Source organism: Ictalurus furcatus, chromosome 9 (genome assembly GCF_023375685.1).
Source record: "Ictalurus furcatus strain D&B chromosome 9, Billie_1.0, whole genome shotgun sequence".
Classification (NCBI taxonomy): domain Eukaryota; kingdom Metazoa; phylum Chordata; class Actinopteri; order Siluriformes; family Ictaluridae; genus Ictalurus; species Ictalurus furcatus.
In genome coordinates, this window is record NC_071263.1 from 9,311,635 (window position 1) to 9,331,257 (window position 19,623).

The 19,623-nt window shown below is 41.9% G+C and overlaps 1 protein-coding gene across 1 annotated transcript in view; it reads left to right on the forward strand.

Annotated features, from left to right (window-relative positions):
• akt1 (v-akt murine thymoma viral oncogene homolog 1) overlaps window positions 1-13,050 on the forward strand; it is a 78,997-nt gene extending 65,947 nt beyond the window's left edge. Inside the window, exons 11-14 of the mRNA XM_053633905.1 lie at window positions 7,782-7,996; window positions 8,180-8,267; window positions 8,638-8,740; window positions 12,455-13,050. Of these exons, the coding sequence (XP_053489880.1) occupies window positions 7,782-7,996; window positions 8,180-8,267; window positions 8,638-8,740; window positions 12,455-12,534 (486 nt within the window). The 3' untranslated portion in view covers window positions 12,535-13,050. The remainder of the gene's footprint in view (window positions 1-7,781; window positions 7,997-8,179; window positions 8,268-8,637; window positions 8,741-12,454) is intronic.
• Window positions 13,051-19,623: the final 6,573 nt, after the last annotated feature.

The window sequence follows — 19,623 nt, forward strand, 5'->3', positions numbered from 1 at the left end:
ATATACCGGGTGTCATTTTCAGAGGCACCGGCAGTTGCAATGCTCTTTGTTCCAAGCTTTACTTTTCTTTTATGTCTCATTAAACATTCAGTGAGAGGTTGTATATAACAGGATAAGATGAAACCACGATTATAAGTTTTTCTTCTTTTGTTTGTACGTGAAACCGTAAACCGGAACTTCCCGCTGCAGGTAGGAACTAAAGTTGTGAGCGGGGAACAGAAGGAACGTTAGAACACGCGCGTCATAGGATTGGTCTGAGGAATAATTCAAGCCAGGCGTTTGGGTTTATCACTTTACAGCATCATATACTGTATAATTTACATAGGATAGAGAAGATCCGAGTTCAGACGTCTCTCGTCGCACGGCCGCTTTGTCGTTTGCCTCCGTCAGTGGAATCACGGATCCGTGTCGCACGCATGCATAGAAAATGACCGGTCTCCTGTTGCTTTGTCGCTTGCTGGTGTGAACATAGGGTGAGACGCATTCTCAACGAACTTGCTTATGGATCTGGCATTATAGCAAATAAATGTAAACACGCATCTAGTTGCCCATGTGTCATTTGATTAACTTGCAAAAAGGCTGATGTGATGAAAGACAACAAGACAGGGTCTTATCAGGGTGCGTCTCAAGCAGCTCCCAAGTTCAGTAGTCAGGGCAGTGGTCAGGGAGTCGGCCATTTTAAGGACTGTCTCGATCGCTAAATCCTTCCAGAGCACTGGAACTTTGGCTTCCTTAAAAAAATCCCACAGTGCACCACGAAAACCAGGGAGCATCGATGGAACGTAGTGAGCATTACAGGAAATGACATTGTTTTCTTCAGCCTCTCAGCTCGAGGGGAAAAAAAACAAAAAACTAGCTAGCCTACGATCCTGCTTGAAGTACCATGACACGTGTGATTAAGCTAACCGATTTCTATAACATATAATGTCAAATGATCTCTAATGCCTAGAGTACGGACCATAATTTTTTCCATAATCGGTTATCGGTGTTGTAATATCGGATCCACCGATAACTGGCGCCATCTTGTGGCCGTTTTGAGAATTGCGTGCAGGACAACAGCCAGTAATGTACAAATGAGACGTGTTACATAAATGCTTGATATGTAGTTTAAGCAGCGTGGTGCTGAGAAATGGAGATGGAGTCACGTAATCTGTTTACCTCACCGAAGCTTTTATTTATAAATAAATAAATAAATAAATAAAAAATAGACACTAGTAACAGTGCTTCTAGAGGGTAACCCCTCTATTTATTGGTGGATAAATAAGAGTTTTGTATGCAAGGAGGAAGTAAAATTGACAAAACTGTAATAAATAAAATGGTATGTTCAGTTCAGTGTTGTCATCATTGTGTCAAAAACAGAAATAGATCGATAAATACATAACGGTTCTGCATATCGGTTATCAGGCACATAAACATGCAAATATCGGTTATAAAAAATCAATATCGGTCGATCTCTAGTCCTGCCTGTTGATGATGAATGCCAGTGGTGACATTTTACAACGCGACTACATGGTCATGTCACTGGAAATGGAGTTATCAGTGCCCCAATGTGTAGGGAGCCAGGGTCCTTAGCAGTGCCCGAGCTCGTGTACATGATGTACCCATTCATGACCTAGGGGGCTATGGAGCTGATACGCACCCTCAGTCAACACTGATACAGTGTTAATCCACATATTAACTATGCGAGAACGCTCATACCGGAGTGATGAGAAGAACGGTTTAGGGTTTGTTCAGTCGAGCATCATTAAAGCTTTATGTTTGGAGACATGTTTAGAAACTGAGAAGACCATGAAGTGGAAAGGGGAGCTGAAAGTCTGCTTGCAAGAGGAGAAGGCCTTAGTGGCTATAAAATAGATAGATATGGGTGTGTCCTTGTGTTTGTACAAGATGACAGGTGGAAGGAAAATAAGTGGCCATTGTGTATATGTGTACACAGTGCTTCTGAGGAAGCCTTCAAGTTTCCCTGGGGGGGGCGTTTCTGTAACCATGTACGCTTGGTGCAGTCTGTGCTTGTGTGTGTGAGGGATAGGCTTTGGCTCCTGGACTCCTGGCAGCTCCACAGCTGTGCCGCTTTTCTACATATAAGGGGCAGCTGCAGGCCCAGCTGTCTGTCTCTGCGTCTCTGTGAGTCACATGACAGCGGCGCTGGAAATAGAGAGCAGTTAGTAATCCAAGCAGCACGCTGGCTTCACCTTACCACCATGGGCTTAGTCTCCCCCTCTGAGGGCACAGCGTTCACCCTGACCCGATCCCTCAACCACACCACAGACTCTACTCACTGCTGTGATATACACACCCTAGGTCAAAGATCTTCACTACAGGCATCAGACTGCCATGTATACGGTGGCGTATCAAAAATTTCTGCACTGTAGAGGAAGTTGGGTATAACACAGGAATTCATCCACGACCAGTATAAATGTCTTTTTGTAATTATTTCAAATCGTTCTCTATTAAAGATGAAGTCTGAAAGATTGTTTAAAAGTATTTCTAAAACTGTATAAGTAATTTTTATTTTGGGGGGGGGGGAAAAACCCTGTGATTGACCATGTTGCCATGGAGTAGGCCTGAAATGAGCTCCGCTCTGCCTGTTGTGTCTTAAACAGCAATACACAAAAAAACACAATGGTCGCTAGTGTCATTGAAATTTGACCAGCAAACAGCAGAGAGCTATAATATGGACAAACTGCAGCAAACTGTTTTACAGCCGCAACTGTTTTACAGTTTTACAGATTTAGTGCTTTTCTATTCCTGAACTTTCCACTGACGTAACACAATCATGTCCAAGTTTACATCGGCCTACTGTCGATGTTTGAATTATATTAACGGGTTAAAAGTCTGGTTAAACGGGCGAAATAAATCGATTGCTAACCCCCCTGGCCGTGCTTCGTGGTCTACGCTTTGAGAGACACTGCTTTTAATGTAAGACTTCCTCTGGATTTCCAAAATAGCCGTGTCATTGAGTACAAAAAAAAAAAAACGCTCACAGATGTATAAAAGTTCAGAAAAGAATAGATGCGAAAAGGTGAAAAACTGGTGCTTATACTAGTCTTTAACTAACAGGCTGGCAAAAACCAGTTGAACCACCACCACACTAACTCATCCCTGACCTATATATATATATATATATATATATATATATATATATATATATATATATATATATATATATATATATATATATATATACATACTAATATATATATATACATACACACATACATACATACATACATACATACTCTATATATATATATATATATATATATATATATATATATATATATATATATATATATACATACTATATATATATATATAAAATTAATCGCAATATAGGGCTGGGCGATATGACAAACTTCTATGATACACAATGCGTCTCTTGATGTATAATTTAGCCATACACTGGCTGCAAAACTGTAGTTAAATAAACAGGGGGAAAAAGCGAAAAATACTTTTCTGTAATGCCTGCAAAGACAAAAGAGGATTAAGTTTTTTAAAAAATTATGTCAAATCAACAGCATCCATTTAATACCATTTCATTTGTAATTATTAGAAGAAAAAAAAAATTCACCATACCAACGATATCTCAGAAAAGCGTATCACGATATCGATATCATATTGTTATATCGCCCAGCCCTATCGCGGTATGTTTTCCCAATATGTAGGGAGCTCACGTACAGTTAGCTGCCTAAGGAACCCCAACTTCACTATGTGAACTGCAGGGTGTCAGTATACAGTAACGTGAGACATGCTTGCACACTTGTATGCTCACTTCTGAGTACAGTTTTTCATTTTTAGCTTCAGGCAAAAATGGACTAGTTCATGTGTAGGATCACAGTAACGGTGACGTACTCGATCTTTGACCGTATTTTTGGTAGCACATGACAGTAACTCGATTGTTTTTCTAACCAGTGTGCTTCCTTTTTTTTCATTCTTCCTATTGAAGTAACGAGTACACAAAGTTCCAGTTTGGTGTTAAATACATGGTTTCCTGTCCAAATAATTCGTGACCGCACGTTGGCGTAGAATTGTTTTGTCTGATCAAAAGGCAAGGCTCAGGAATGGAAGAAGATACCCGTCAGTTTGGTCCGAGCAGAAAACAATATTTTAATGTATTTGAACGTCTCTGATCTTGCGTTTTAACCCGATACATTCCTAATGCAGGTTGAACGAAACGGAAAAGCGTTTACGTGTGCGCTGTATGTAGGCCTAATATGATAAAATGGTAGGTTTGGAAAGCTATCGGACTTGGCAGCTGTCTTTGTACACATGTTCTTATCAATACAAACACGTGCACACACACACACATGGGCTTTTACTATTTATGCTTCAGCCTATAGCCTTCAATAATGTATCACACATAATCATAACAATAATTTATCACACGTAATTATGTTACACATAATCACTCGAGTTCCCTGCGCATTCACTGCTTTAATGCATAGACATTACATTTTACATTTATGGTATTTGGCAGACGCCCTTATCTAGAGGGACTCTCATTCATACACCTGAGCAATTGAGGGTTAAGCGCCTTGCTCAGAGGCCCAACAGTGGCAGCTTGGTGGTGCTGGGATTTTCACTTCTGAGCAGTAGACCAATACCTTAACCACTGAGCTACCACTGCCCTAGATATGCTAGCTGGCTACGTGCTATCCCTTGTCTGGATAAGCTACAAACACACCGTATCAAAGTTTTATGTTGAGAAAGCATGTACGGTAAGTTTAATTGAAGCCGTGTACCATTATATTAGTAGTGCTTCATGACCGTAGATTTTCGTGCAGCATGATGACGTTAATAACGGCATAGCCTCGAACAAAATTAAAGTTGAGAGGCTATCACACTTGACTTGCGCTATAGGCTACTATCGGGTGAATTTTTAGCGTAACCCCGACGATAGCATACAGCGATCCAGCATAGCGGCTAGTGGTTTTAAATGCACATTTGATTAGCGTTTGTGTTTGATACAGCAGGTGTGTGTCCCGTGCGTGAGATGATCACAGAAGAGCTGATATTAACCACCCCGACTACATTTGACGGTTTACGTACAAGACCACGCAGAAGACCTGAAACTAGCGCCAAAATGTAGACATTATTAAATGCCCTCTGTGTGGGGAAACAAGGTCACCATGGTCCCACTCCATTTTCCCTCTTAACCCTCTCCCAATCTTTGAAATACTGGTACAGATTTGGGTTTGTACACCAGAACGAGTGTGTGCACTTGCACTTTGCAGAATTCGTTTTGTTTATTTGCTTTAAAATAAGATGGTGGCGGTTTCAGAATACTTTTAAACTAGCCCAAGGTTACATTAAAAAAAAAAGAAAAGGCGAGCGTGGTAACCCTGTCCTGTTGGCTGCTCTTCGTCCTCTGAAAATGTTAATAATAGCGCAGGCATGGGGCAGCATGATTCATGCCCCAGTGGGCCTCTGTTAACATTTGTTGCATAACTCTGTGAAGCTGCTGTCTCCTCGATTGCACAACAGCTAGAAATATCAGCAAATCAACAGAGCCTTGGCTTATATCTATCAAATAGTCGGTCGCTAAAAAGAGGTCATTAGTATTTCGACGAAATTTAAAAATGTATGCAGTTGTGAATAAGGACTTTTTGAAGTTTAAAGTTTATTGAACAGGTGATCCTACACAGGGTTGCGGGGAGCCTGGAGCCTATCCCAGGGGTCACACATTCACACACTACTGACAAAATGCCAGTCAGCCTACAACGCACGTCTTTGGGCTGGGGAGGAAACCGGAGTACCCAGTTAAAGCCCCCAAAGCATGGGGAGAACATGCAAACTCCGCTCGCGCGCACACACAGTGCAGAGGCGGGAATCAAACCCCCAACCTTGGACGTGCAAGGCAAATGTGCTAACCACTAAGCCACTGCGTGTAAAATCATACTGTTGATGCAAAAACATTTAAGGACTTTGGAGATAAGACATGAATAATACGCTAGTGGACTACATGGAATGGAGGGGAAAAACATTATTATCCATAAACAGAGATTTCACATTAAAGTTTCTGTTCCAGATTTGTGGTTTCCTGTTTGTGGTTTCTTCACCAAGCAAATTACTATTTTGTTTCCGAGTTTCGATTTTGTTCTGGTCACATTACTGCCGTATCGGTTCTGTTTGGTTTTACACTCGTACACAGACACATAAAGCTATCTTGCATGTCGCTGGAGCTCTCCTCTTCGTAATGAGTAACACAAGAGGTGGACGTGGCATTTCTGCACCTTACTCGAAATCTGGAAAAGCAGCTATTAAGCACACCGAAGTGCAAAAATAAGCACTTTTGACGTGCGGCAGATCTTGCAGTTTGTACACGGGGCTGAATATTCCCAGATACGCACCTGTCATCACACACAATCAGTTTAAGAACTCTGCCTATAAGGTGACTAGGTTTCCTGAGACCAAGCAACGGAGTTAAGCTCCCCTCGCCCAACCTTAACTACTAATCTCTAGCGTTTGGTAACTGCAGTGAGTGAATGTGCTGACACAACGTTCTGCTCTCCTGAGAGAAACGCTATCTCCAACCCCCTGATGCCAGTTGGGAGCTCTGCCTGACCATAAACACCCCAAGAACTGGAAAGGAGCCACACAAATTAAATCAAAACACTTTTAATAGGCAGTTTATAGAGGATCGCGAGAGTGGAGCTTGTTCTGTTAATAGGCATGCGTGTCGTATATTGAAGTTACGCCGTTCACTGGTGTTCCTGCTGTTAATTTAGCACGGGGCAATATTCAGTTCAGTTCAATTTTATTCGTCTAGCGCGTTTTACAATGGACATTGTCTCAAAGCAGCTTTTCAGAAACATATCAACACGGAATGCAGATTTTAAGTGTGCGAATTTAACCCTATTGAGCAAGCCAGTGGTGACTGTGGCGAGGAAAAACTCCCTAAGATGATATGAGGAAGAAACCTTGAGAGGAACCAGACTCAGAAGGGGACCCGTAATCATCTGGGTGACATCAGATAGTGTGAAAGTAAAGGAAAGTTCCTTAGGTTTTTACATGAAGTCTTTGAACTAGTCCACTGTTCGAATATCTCGTGTATCCGTGTATGAATGAGGTCTATGGTCCTAATAATATAACAACTACACTAATGAATAGTATCCACTTTTCCGTTGTTTACGACTGCGTGCATGGTCGGTTCACAGTTTTGTGCTGTAGAGGTTGGGAGTCTCGAACGTGTGTTAACGTCAGTGAATTGCAAGGAGATGATGATTTTTAAGTGGGCCTAGAGGACGTTTCCTAATGAATCACAGCGCCACTGAGTGGAACAGGAGACATAACGCAGAGCTTTTATGTGCAGGTTTGAATTACAGCTTTTCCTTTAACTGTGTGCGATTTGAGATGTTCTCGGAATTAGCATGGTGTAGGTCTTGCCCCCCTCTTGGTGGTGCTGATATAAAATTGCACACACGCTATTAATTTGGGAGGAATCTACATGGTGTCCCAAAAGTCAGAGGACGTCCGTAGACGTCCACTTCTCGGTCGGTCCGCGACACTTCCAGTCTTTTTGAATTTGTTAATAAGCTTGGCGACAGTGTCGTGTGTGTGTGTGTGTGACGTGCTCACCATGTTTCCTGTTTAAGCCCATCGCAACCTTTTTAGTCAGCTTCCCGATCCAACCACGAGAATGATTTCAATACATTATATATAATCTAAAGTAAGTATGAAAAGTTTTTGGAAGACTTTTTGCTAAAAAAGCATTCATTTCCCCCGTGACACCTCGTAGTAGCGATGATACTCAGTGTCGTGTGATAACGGATGTGTTGCAGGTGCTGGAGGACAACGATTACGGCCGCGCCGTAGACTGGTGGGGCCTGGGCGTGGTCATGTACGAGATGATGTGCGGCCGCCTGCCCTTCTATAACCAGGACCACGAGCGCCTGTTCGAGCTCATCCTTATGGAGGACATCCGCTTTCCCCGTACACTCGCCCCTGAGGCTAAATCCCTGCTCTCCGGCCTTCTCAAGAAAGACCCCAAACAGCGGTGAGCAGCTTCTCGCTTCAGAAAAGTGTCTCGGACGTTTAGCACGTGTAATTTTATACTCGATAAATATTTATTCTACGTGGGAAGACTTACTACGTTTAACGCAGCGAGTACTCGCAGAAAAAGAAAAGCACTGGCAACATGACCGAACTATTCCGTTAATGTTTGTGCTTTGTCCTTTAGGTTAGGAGGTGGGCCTGATGATGCGAAAGAAATCATGCAGCACAAGTTTTTCGCTGGAATTGTGTGGCAAGATGTTTATGAGAAAAAGGTAAAAAAATAAATCTTTTTTAATGGTGATCGATGACTGATTGTTCTTGTTCCTGTACATCTTCATTTACGTAATACGACCAGTTCTTTTAATAAGACTGGAGCGTTTCTTTCAGCGTTGAGTGTTCCAGTGTTAAAGTGAAACGCTACACCTGTAGACATGGATTCAGTGTGATCACACCCTCAGCTGTTGCTCACACTGTAAATAAGGGGTTGGTCTTATGCTAATCCCCTGCTTAAAGCTACACCCAGCTCTGTATTTTTTTCACAGGGAGTGTTTTATCAACAAGAATTGTCCAGCGCAACATGAAAGCCTGATTTCTTAGTGTAGTGATGACAGTAAACAAACGATTTCTGTTTTGGTCTTTCAGCTGATCCCTCCATTTAAGCCCCAGGTTACCTCAGAAACGGATACGAGATATTTTGACGAGGAGTTCACCGCACAGACCATCACTATCACGCCACCGGGAGAAGGTATTTATCTTAACAGTATGTGAAGCTGCAAGTACGCTATTAAGTATTAATCTGATGTCTACTTTTTAAATTATTATTATTATTGTTTTTATTATTTTTATTTATCCATCATTATTTTTTTTTTTTTTTTACTGTGTACTGGCACTCTATAAAATAAAGTTTTTAATTTGTATAGTGTTTTTATCAATGGACATTGTCCTAATTAGCTTTACAGAAATATATCAATTCCAGTACGATCTTGATCTTGGCTTACTGTATATTTGGATTTTCTGGTGTTCTTCCCATGTCTGCGTGGGTTTCCTCCAGGTCTACTGGTTTCATCTCACCTGTCAATGGGTGGGCTGGCTAGGCTAAAGTGCCCCTAGGTGTGAATGAGTGTGTTAGTGTATGGCCCTGTTTACACTAGTGTGTTTTCCATTTAAAACGCATAACCTTTGCTACGGTTACGCATGTCGTCTCCACTACTCCGGCGTTTTCGACCCTCGAAGACCCACGTTTTAGTTTGAAAACTACTGGCCAGGTTTCAGTGTAAACAGACCAAAACGAAGACTTTTGAAAAGGAAGGCGTGGCTTCGCCCACATTCGCCCCCTGATTGGCTCTTCTGGATCACTGCGTATCCTTCCCTGATTCGTCAAGCCCCTAAGTTATGACCGTTACGCTACCTTGATCGTATACACAACACCACGGAGACTGAACCGCAAGCTTTACTGGCTTTGTCGTCGTTCTTAGCAGCCATTGTGCAGATAAATTCTGTATTTTATAACACTGCAGCTGAGGCGAGCTGTGATTAGAACAATCGCCAACGAATCTCATTTCAAGCGGCGTAAGCTCTACATGGACCGCCGGTTTGGACTAGCAGCCAACTTCCTGTTTACACTTGTACGCGCATGACCAGTGTTCATGAATGGTCATGTGACATGCGTATTCGGTCGTGTAGCGTGGACGGAGATCGTTTCTGAAACACAGCGGAAACGCCAGTGTGGACGAGGATCGTTTTCATTTTAAAACTAAAACGCACTAGTGTAAACTATTCCTGCCTTAAGGCTTCGGCCCCACTGCGACCCTGACCAGGATAAAGCTGTTACCGAATATGAATGAATGTACAGTGCAGGATTTCCGTTAGCCGGTAAAGACCGTTTTTTGACCGTTTAAAAAATTTGAAATGTCCAATAAAATGAAAAAATCGTCTGATAAATGTCCGGTAAAAATATTAACACAAAGCAGATGTTAGACAAAGTACGTTCTCAGTTACACACCCATTTGTGGGGGGGAAAAAAAAAAAAATCATGTTTTTCTCCATTTTTCCTTTCGCTTTTCAGCGGACCCGTTCAACACACACGTCTCTGTGTTAGTCGTCTCTCTCTCTCTTACTCTGAAAGCACAGACAGACACACACAAGTAAACTCGGGCGCTCGACCACAACCCGTGCCACCACAATCGCATATACTGTGCATAGTCCAAAACGTTACAGTGCAAAATAAACACTGAAATGAGATGACCGGATATTTTCCAGTTTGTCCAGTAAACTTTATCACTCCTGGACACATTGGCCAGTACCAGAATTTCTCAGCGGAAACCCTGAAACACCGGGACAATAGCATTCACTGTACTGGTCTGTTGGACATTTCGCATCTCAGGGCTTTCACCATGTTCGAGATTTTGGAGATTAGAGATTCCTTAAACAGATTTTTAGTTGCGGTAAATTCCTTCTCTTTCAGTTATATTTTTGAGCAAGCACAAATTGTTTCCTTTTTGTCTGCTTATTTTTAACAATTAACTATGTGTGAGCTTTAGAACTTTTAGAGCTTTACACGAACGAGCTTTTGTTCAGAGGGATAGGAATTGGAAAAGTCCACGAAGGATGGAGATTTCACTGAGAGAGAGTCGCCCCCTGCTGGAAATGTGCACATTAACCCCCAAAATAAATGGAAATACAAAAAGTACCGCAACATAGACATGTGACATATCAAAACACTCGAATCAGTGAGGAGAATTGCGCCATGCGTAAATCTAGCGATTGGGCACCCTAGTTATCTGATCGACTCTACAAGTATTGGCACCCTGTCTGTCTGTCTAATCAATTCTTATCCAGCTGCACATTACCTTCGGATTTCAAACTATTTTACACTTTCAGACTGTCAAGCCAGCGTCAAAGTTGGTCGTGACGAAGTTTTCCCATCTAGTTCGAATGTGTTATCGTTTCTATAGTAACAGCTTATCCACTTGTATTGCTGGATGATCTCCATAATCTTAGGTTGTGGATGAAAAAAACAATGGTGTCGTTTAGCAATGAAACATGCATAGTTATACTTTTTTTTTTTTTTATGTAGTGAAGGTTTCTGGAAGTAGTTTTGGGTGTCAGCGCTTTGTAACAGTCAGGACATTTTCAGGACAGAGGACTTTCCGGTTTCTCTTCGTCGTCGTCAACTTCAGCAGAGGCAAAACAAAGGAGCTGGTTAGGGAATGATTGTTTATAATGGATATGATATAAGTAATAACAGGAACTAACTTGTTATTAACTGTAACTTTGAAATGGTTAAAACGCATGACATGTCGTTCGCTAATAAATGAAACATCATTAAACGTTTTTATACAAATAGTTATTGTACTACATTTACATTTATTCATTTAGCAGACGCTTTTATCCAAAGTGACTCACAAATGAGGAAATACAAGCAAAGCGATATATCAAGCGGAGAACAATACAAGTCGTGCTACCGTACAAGATTCATAATTGAGTTCTAGAAAAGCAAAGTGCGCAGAGTCGAGGTGTAAGAGCCAGAATACGTTTTTTTTGTTTTGTTTTGTTTTTTAATATAACTAATGTGAGGGTTGGAATTTTAAGTGTTCACGGAAGAGGTGGGTCTTTAGTTGTTTTCTGAAGATGGTGAGAGATTCTGCGGTCCGGATTGAGGTTGCAAGCTCATTCTACCACCGAGGAACAGATAGTGTGAAGGTTCTGGAAAGGGACCTTGAGCCACGCTGAGTAGTCACTACTAAGCGTCGGTCGTTAACCGAGCGCCGATTGCGCGAGGGAACGTAAACCTCAAGGAGAGAGTTGACGTAGGAGGATGCTGTTCCAGACAAGGTCTTGGACGTGAGCATCAAGGCCTTGAATTTGATGCGGAAGCCAGTGGACGGAGATGAAGAGGGGTGTGACGTGGGTTCTTTTGGGCCGGTTGAAGACGAGGCGCGCTGCTGCATTCTGATCTCAATCACACATACTAGATCACAATCACACATTCGGTAAAAAGTCCCAAAGGTATACAGGCCTGTAGCCATCTGCTAAATGTAGTTAAACTAGACATATTGCCACCTCTGAGTTCTTTTAAACGCCTTTTGGAAACAGTGTTAAGAGTGTTGTAAGTGCTTTTCTCGGATTTATTAATTGTTTTCTATGGGTATTGTCTGTCACTATCTTCTGTGGTTTGTCTCTGTGTGAAAGTCTATGTGCTGAAGTCTTGACCAGGTCTCCCTGGAAGAAGAGATTGTGACATCTCAATACTATCTTCCTGGTTAAATAAAGGATAAATCAATAAATTGTTGGGGAAATTGCTGTGGCATAGTAGGAATAAAGGGCTTCGGGACATGCTGTCGTAGGGAAATAATCCACTTCGAGGTGGGAACAGGAACTCCGTTATGCATCAGGTCTGAACTTGAATATTAAAAAAGGAATTAATATTCCGCCATTCTCTCTCTCTCTCTCTCTCTAGATGAAAACATGGAGCCGTTCGACAGCGAGAGGAGACCCCACTTCCCCAAGTTCTCCTACTCTGCCAGTGGAACCTGTTAGACAGCCCTTTTCCCCCCATATCAGCCACCGCGCCACTGAGTCCAGCGCCCTCTGCCAGGTGCTTCGGGTAGCTGTTGCTCTTTTGCACCACTGACCAACGACACATTTCCCCCTACAGCACACAACCTGGCCCAAGTGCACAGGCAGCCTTCTCCTGGATTTCATCCGCTTCAGATTGTGGCCCTCTCACCATTTTGGTTTGCTTTACATTTCATAATATTGTGAGCGAGAAACATCAAACTTCTAGCAGTTTTACGTTTCCTTTGTGGCCTTCTAATGATTATTTTATTATTTTATTTTTCTGACTATATGAGAAGGAAAACACACACACACACACACACACGCACAAAAATGAGTGCATCAGCTGATAGGTTTTATAACCAAGTCAGATATTTACAGTAGAGTTAATGAAATGCCAAATATACTCGTTTTACTTGTATTTAAAAAAAAAAAAAAAAAAAGAAGACGACCAATCATTTGGACCAACTGAAACGTTTCTACATTTTTATACACTGAAAGACTGAATTCAAGAAAATGTCTTGGGGGGGGGGATTTTGGGGGGGTGTAAGTGTAATGCAACATTTCAGTTAAGCAGAACCTTGCCTCGCCTGTATGAATATCAGTTCACGTCTAGATGTATGGACTGGAATTGCTTTGGCCCACCTGCTTTAGGCTAAAATTTACCCTGCATTTATAATCATTTGTACTAAATGTGCAATACTGTAGCAAAATAATAGCTAGATTGTAGTACCATGGTTAAAGTTTGAAACAAAGCCAATTCAGTCTTCAGGAACTGATTTTTTTTTTTGTTTTTTCTTCTTCTTCTTCAGTCCTCAAAGCAGTCAGGAGTTGTTCTCATTTTAATAACTTAAAAATGCACAGATACATCCATTATTCTGGACTTGAACGTTTCCCACATGCCATGTGTTTTAATAATCTTGTTGTCTGGGTACTCCTCTTCCGTTCTTCTTTCTCTCTGTTTTTTTTTTTTTTTTTCCTACTTCCTTGTTTGGTTGTTTTTCTGTATTAAGTGCATTATTTGCAGTGCACATTGCACAGCCTCAGTGAGGTACTACAGCTAGAACTACTCTAACAACTTTAGGGACTTTCTTACAAGTTTGGCTTTGAATCCAAGGGACCTGAGTGACGGAACCAGCTTGCGATCTTTTGGACTGTCGTTGTTTTTGTTTTTTTTGTTTTTTTAAATCTGGATATGTTAGTTATATATATATATATATATATATATATATATATATATATATATATATATATATATATATATATATATATATATATATATATATATATAAAAACCAGCAGATTGACTGTGCTCTTCCCTGCTTCAGATGTTGTTCATTTCGGCATTACTCACACCGTATAGGAGCTACACGTAAAAACAAAACACGTCGTGGTGCTTTAGCTCGCGAAGTCGGCCGTTGTTTACAAACTAAAGCCGTCGAGAGTATTCGAGCCTGCGTATTTGCTCACCATGTTTGAGGCATTTCCAACATTAAACGCAGCCAGAATTTTCATGGTTTCACTGGCTCTCGCACTGAGCGTGCTGATTTAGAAAGAGCTACGAAACGAGCTACGATCATACAACGTTCCGAGTGTAATTTAATTTGATTTATGAAGTCTATAATAATGAAAGAATAGAAACTTTACCTGGAGCTCCTTTTGTACGCTCGAAGGTGACACGAACCAGCACATCTCTCTATTAATCTATCGCAAGGTGTAAATACCGTGAAATTGTTTCCGGATACAATCCAGTACAGTGCATGTACAGATACTGAAATGAGACTTGTACAGTTATAGAATCTGTTAAGCTAAGCATCATGAACATGTTTTTGAAAGTGAACTTTTTTTTATTTCATCGTCACAATTTTTAAGTGCATTACAGTGTTGAGATTTCACGTAGTAATCATCTGGCTAAACGTCAACATGAGTAAATGAATGTAAATGCTTCCCCCCACCCCCTTTCACTTTTTTTATTTTTTTAACTTTCTTTTCTGTTTAAAGAAGCGATAAGTGACTTTGTTGCATATAACTGGTCCCCATGCCTATTTTACCACGATATAAAGACACGGGTAGTGACCGGCATGTGACCACACCACAGGAAAGAATGAAACGTGATCTTGTTTATTCCCACCTTCTAACATTCCACACTTTATGTATTACGTATAAATCTACTTATGGCTTCTTTAAGACCCAATTGTTACATATGCATATGTTTTCCTCATACTGCTATCTTTTTTTTTGTTGTTGTTGTTGTTTTAAATGGGGAGATATTTTGCTTTTTAGCTGCCTTTCCTCAACTCTCTAAGACACAAACTTTAGTATACGAATAATATAAACTTTGTACACACATCTGTTTATATATGGCTTCAATTTTTCTGTGGAATTGAACAAATAAAAAAATAAAAAAGACGTTTTTGGCTAAAAGTGTTGATTGATCATTGCAGGGCACAGGGGACACCTCAGGACGAGTATAGGAATAAGACGGTGATCGGATTTTGGATTTACACGAAGTCTGCCCTACTGGATTCTACAGCTGGTTAGGCCTACTATTATCAAAACTGTATTACAATGATTATATATCACAGCACTGTTGAATTCTTGAATCTGATTGGTCAGAAGGTGTTGATTTAAAGTTCTCTAAAAGCAAAATGTGGCTGTAGTTCTCCTACGAGGAAATCACAGCTTTATATTAATGTGCTTGTTCTAATATGTTACTGTATCTATAGTAACTCACGGCGATTAATCATTTTAAAACAAAATGAAATAATAATGTGTTCTATAACAAAGAGAACCGAATAGCCGTCGATCTGGTCAAGTTTTCTGTGAGGAGTTTACTTAAACTTGTTCGCTCTAGGTCAGTGGTCACCAGCGCTCTTCTACTAGTAACTGGTTTGCTGAGCATGGTATTACTGTGCTTGATTGGCCAGCCGACTCGCCTGACCTGAACCCCATAGAGAATCTCTGAGAGACACCAGACCCAACGATACAGACGAGCTGAAGGCCGCTATCGAAGCAACCTGGGCTTCCGGAACACCTCAGCAGGAGCATAAGGAGCCCTGACCAAGTATTGAGTGCATAAATGAACATACTTTTCAGAAGGTCGACATTTCTATATTATAAATTCTTCATTTTAATATTTAAGATACTGGATTTTTGATTTCCATGAGCTGTAAGCCATAATCGTCAAGATTAAAACAAACAAAAAGCTTGAAATATTTCACTTTATGTGTAATGTATCTAGAATCTATGAAAGTTCCACTTTTTGAATTAAATTACGGGTGGAAAAAACAACTTTTACATGATATTCAAATGTTTTGAGATGCACCTGTGCAGTACGTCAGCCTAACATTTATCACAATGCTGAATCTCACTGCTAACATGTCACCACGTTATTATTCGACCTCACCTGTGACCTCTGCTTCGGTCACCTGACCTGACAAAATAACACGATGATGCATGAAAACATTTATGGCTTAGTTAAGTATTATTATTACCATTGTTGTTGACTCTACACATTAGCAATTGAGAAAATATTTTAAGTGATTTACACTTTGACTTGTAAAGTAGCTCCTAATGTCCACTTGTGTGTGTGTGTTTGGCAACTAGGCTAATTTGGTGATATGCTGAGTCATGATGGCAGCTTGTGTATCAGAAATTGGAGATAGGGATAGCTGCAGGTTGGAGAAAATGGGCGTATCTAAAGGTAGGGGCGTGTCTAAAGGTTCCTCATTGGTGAAATGAGCTTTTTGCTTGGAACTGCATTGGCCAATCAGCATTAACCACATAGATAGGTCATTTGCTTTAGACTGGAAGAAGGTGGAAGTGGTGTGATATTACAGTAGCTGGTTAACATAGAAACAATTAATGTATTGCTTCGTTTGCGTTATACCTGCTGCTTTAGAATTATTTTAGGCTGACACGTTAAAGTTGCATTGAAGCGTTCAAAGTTGAAAATTTGTATAGTTTGTGCAAACGATGTTTTCAGACCATGTGATATGATAATATAATAATTTTTTTTGCTAAATTGCTTAATGCCAATTAATAGAAGGCTAATAAATAGTTCTTGGTCACCTGGAAGCAGCAGTTTACCTTTGAATAATTTTGTTCTTCATGATGCGATGTTTTATGAGCAACGCTTCCAGTATTTCCATTGCTTTATTACTTCAGACAAAACTTTCATGTTTTTAATTTGCATGCGCTTGCAGTGAAATTACAGAGAAACATACAGTTGTAAATCATAGTTGTATTACAAGTTAAACAGTAGAATTGCCACTTCTAGGACTGATATGTTTTCGCTATCATGTGCAGTCAATACAATGGTAATAGACAAGAAAGCAAATTTCAAACTTATGAACTTATATTAGTTCATGATTATTTATGATCCTCATCAACGGTGCCCCGAATGAACAGCCGGTACACCAAGACCAAAACAAACGCGCGCTGGTGATGACGTCAGTAAACCGCGGCCATGCCGTCTCAACTGACAGAAAGAAGTGCCGAAGATACATTTATATTGAATATTTATATTGTCATTATCGTCATTCTTACAGTCAAAGAAGGGAAATAAGCTTAGGCACAGTGACTACAAGGTACCCACCCGTTGTCTATGTCGGATTTGTCACTTCCTGTTAATAAACCTGTTGGCTAATAGCGTTTAAGCTTACAGCCCACCTTGCAGTGGAACAGACAGCTTTCGCAACCAATTGAAAAGACCTTTAGACACGCCCATACCTTTCGACACGCCCATTACTCCGACCTGCAGCGACCAATTGAAAAGACCTTTAGACACGCCCATTACTCCGACCTGCAGCGACCAATTGAAAAGACCTTTAGACACGCCCATTACTCCGACCTTCAGCGACCAATTGAAAAGACCTTTAGACACGCGCATACCTTTCGACACGCCCGTTACTCCGACCTTCAGCGACCAATTGAAAAGACCTTTAGGCACGCCCATACCTTTCGACACGCCCATTACTCCGACCTTCAGCGACCAATCGAAAAGACCTTTAGACACGCCCATACCTTTCGACACGCCCGTTACTCCGACCTTCAGCGACCAATCGAAAAGACCTTTAGACACGCCCATACCTTTCGACACGCCCATTACTCCGACCTGCAGCGACCAATCGAAAAGACCTTTAGACACGCCCATACCTTTCGACACGCCCATTACTCCAACCTGCAGCGACCAATTGAAAAGACCTTTAGACACGCCCTTACCTTTCGTCACGCCTATTACTCCGACCTTCAGCCACCAATTGAAAAGACTTTTAGGCACGCCCATACCTTTCAACACGCCCATTACTCCGACCTTCAGCCACCAATTGCAAAGACCTTTAGGCACGCCCATACCTTTCGACACGCCCATTACTCCGACCTGCAGCGACCAATTGAAAGGCCCGTTCGACACACCCATACCTTTCGACACGCCCATTACTCCGACCTGCAGCGACCAATTGAAAAGACCTTTAAACACGCCCGTTACGCCGACCTGCAGCGACCAATTGAAAAGACCTTTCGGCACGCCCATACCTTTCGACATTGCCCGTTACTCCGACCTGCAGCGACCAATTGAAAAGACCTTTAGACACGCCCATACCTTTCGACACACCCAATACTCCGACCTGCAGCAACCAATTGAAAAGACCTTTAGACACACCCATACCTTTCGACACGCCCGTTACTCCGACCTGCAGCGACCAATTGAAAAGACCTTTAGACACGCCCATACCTTTCGACACGCCCAATACTCCGACCTGCAGCAACCAATTGAAAAGACCTTTAGGCACGCCCATACCTTTCGACACGCCCATTACTCTGACCTTCAGCGACCAATTGAAAAGACCTTTAGGCACACCCATACCTTTCGACACGCCCATTACTCCGACCTGCAGCGACCAATTGAAAAGACCTTTAGACACGCCAGTTACGCCGACCTGCAGCGACCAATTGAAAAGACCTTTAGACACGCCCATACCTTTCGACACGCCCATTACTCCGACCTGCAGCGACCAATTGAAAAGACCTTTAGACACGCCCATTACTCCGACCTGCAGCGACCAATTGAAAAGACCTTTAGACACGCCCATACCTTTCGACACACCCAATACTCCGACCTGCAGCAACCAATTGAAAAGACCTTTAGACACACCCATACCTTTCGACACGCCCGTTACTCCGACCTGCAGCGACCAATTGAAAAGACCTTTAGACACGCCCAATACTCCGACCTGCAGCAACCAATTGAAAAGACCTTTAGGCACGCCCATACCTTTCGACACGCCCATTACTCTGACCTTCAGCGACCAATTGAAAAGACCTTTAGGCACACCCATACCTTTCGACACGCCCATTACTCCGACCTGCAGCGACCAATTGAAAAGACCTTTAGACACGCCAGTTACGCCGACCTGCAGCGACCAATTGAAAAGACCTTTAGACACGCCCATACCTTTCGACACGCCCATTACTCCGACCTGCAGCGACCAATTGAAAAGACCTTTAGACACGCCCATACCTTTCGACACGCCCATTACTCCGACCTGCAGCGACCAATTGAAAAGACCTTTAGGCACACCCATACCTTTCGAAACGCCCATTACTCCGACCTGCAGCGACCAATTGAAAAGACCTTTAGACACGCCAGTTACGCCGACCTGCAGCGACCAATTGAAAAGACCTTTAGGCACGCCCATACCTTTCGACACGCCCATTACTCCGACCTGCAGCGACCAATTGAAAAGACCTTTAGACACGCCCATACCTTTCGACACGCCCATTACTCCGACCTGCAGCGACCAATTGAAAAGACCTTTAGACACGCCCATACCTTTCGACACGCCCATTACTCCGACCTGCAGCGACCAATTGAAAAGACCTTTAGACACGCCCATACCTTTCGACACGCCCATTACTCCGACCTGCAGCGACCAATTGAAAAGACCTTTAGACACGCCCATACCTTTCGACACGCCCATTACTCCGACCTGCAGCGACCAATTGAAAAGACCTTTAGACACGCCCATACCTTTCGACACGCCCATTACTCCGACCTGCAGCGACCAATTG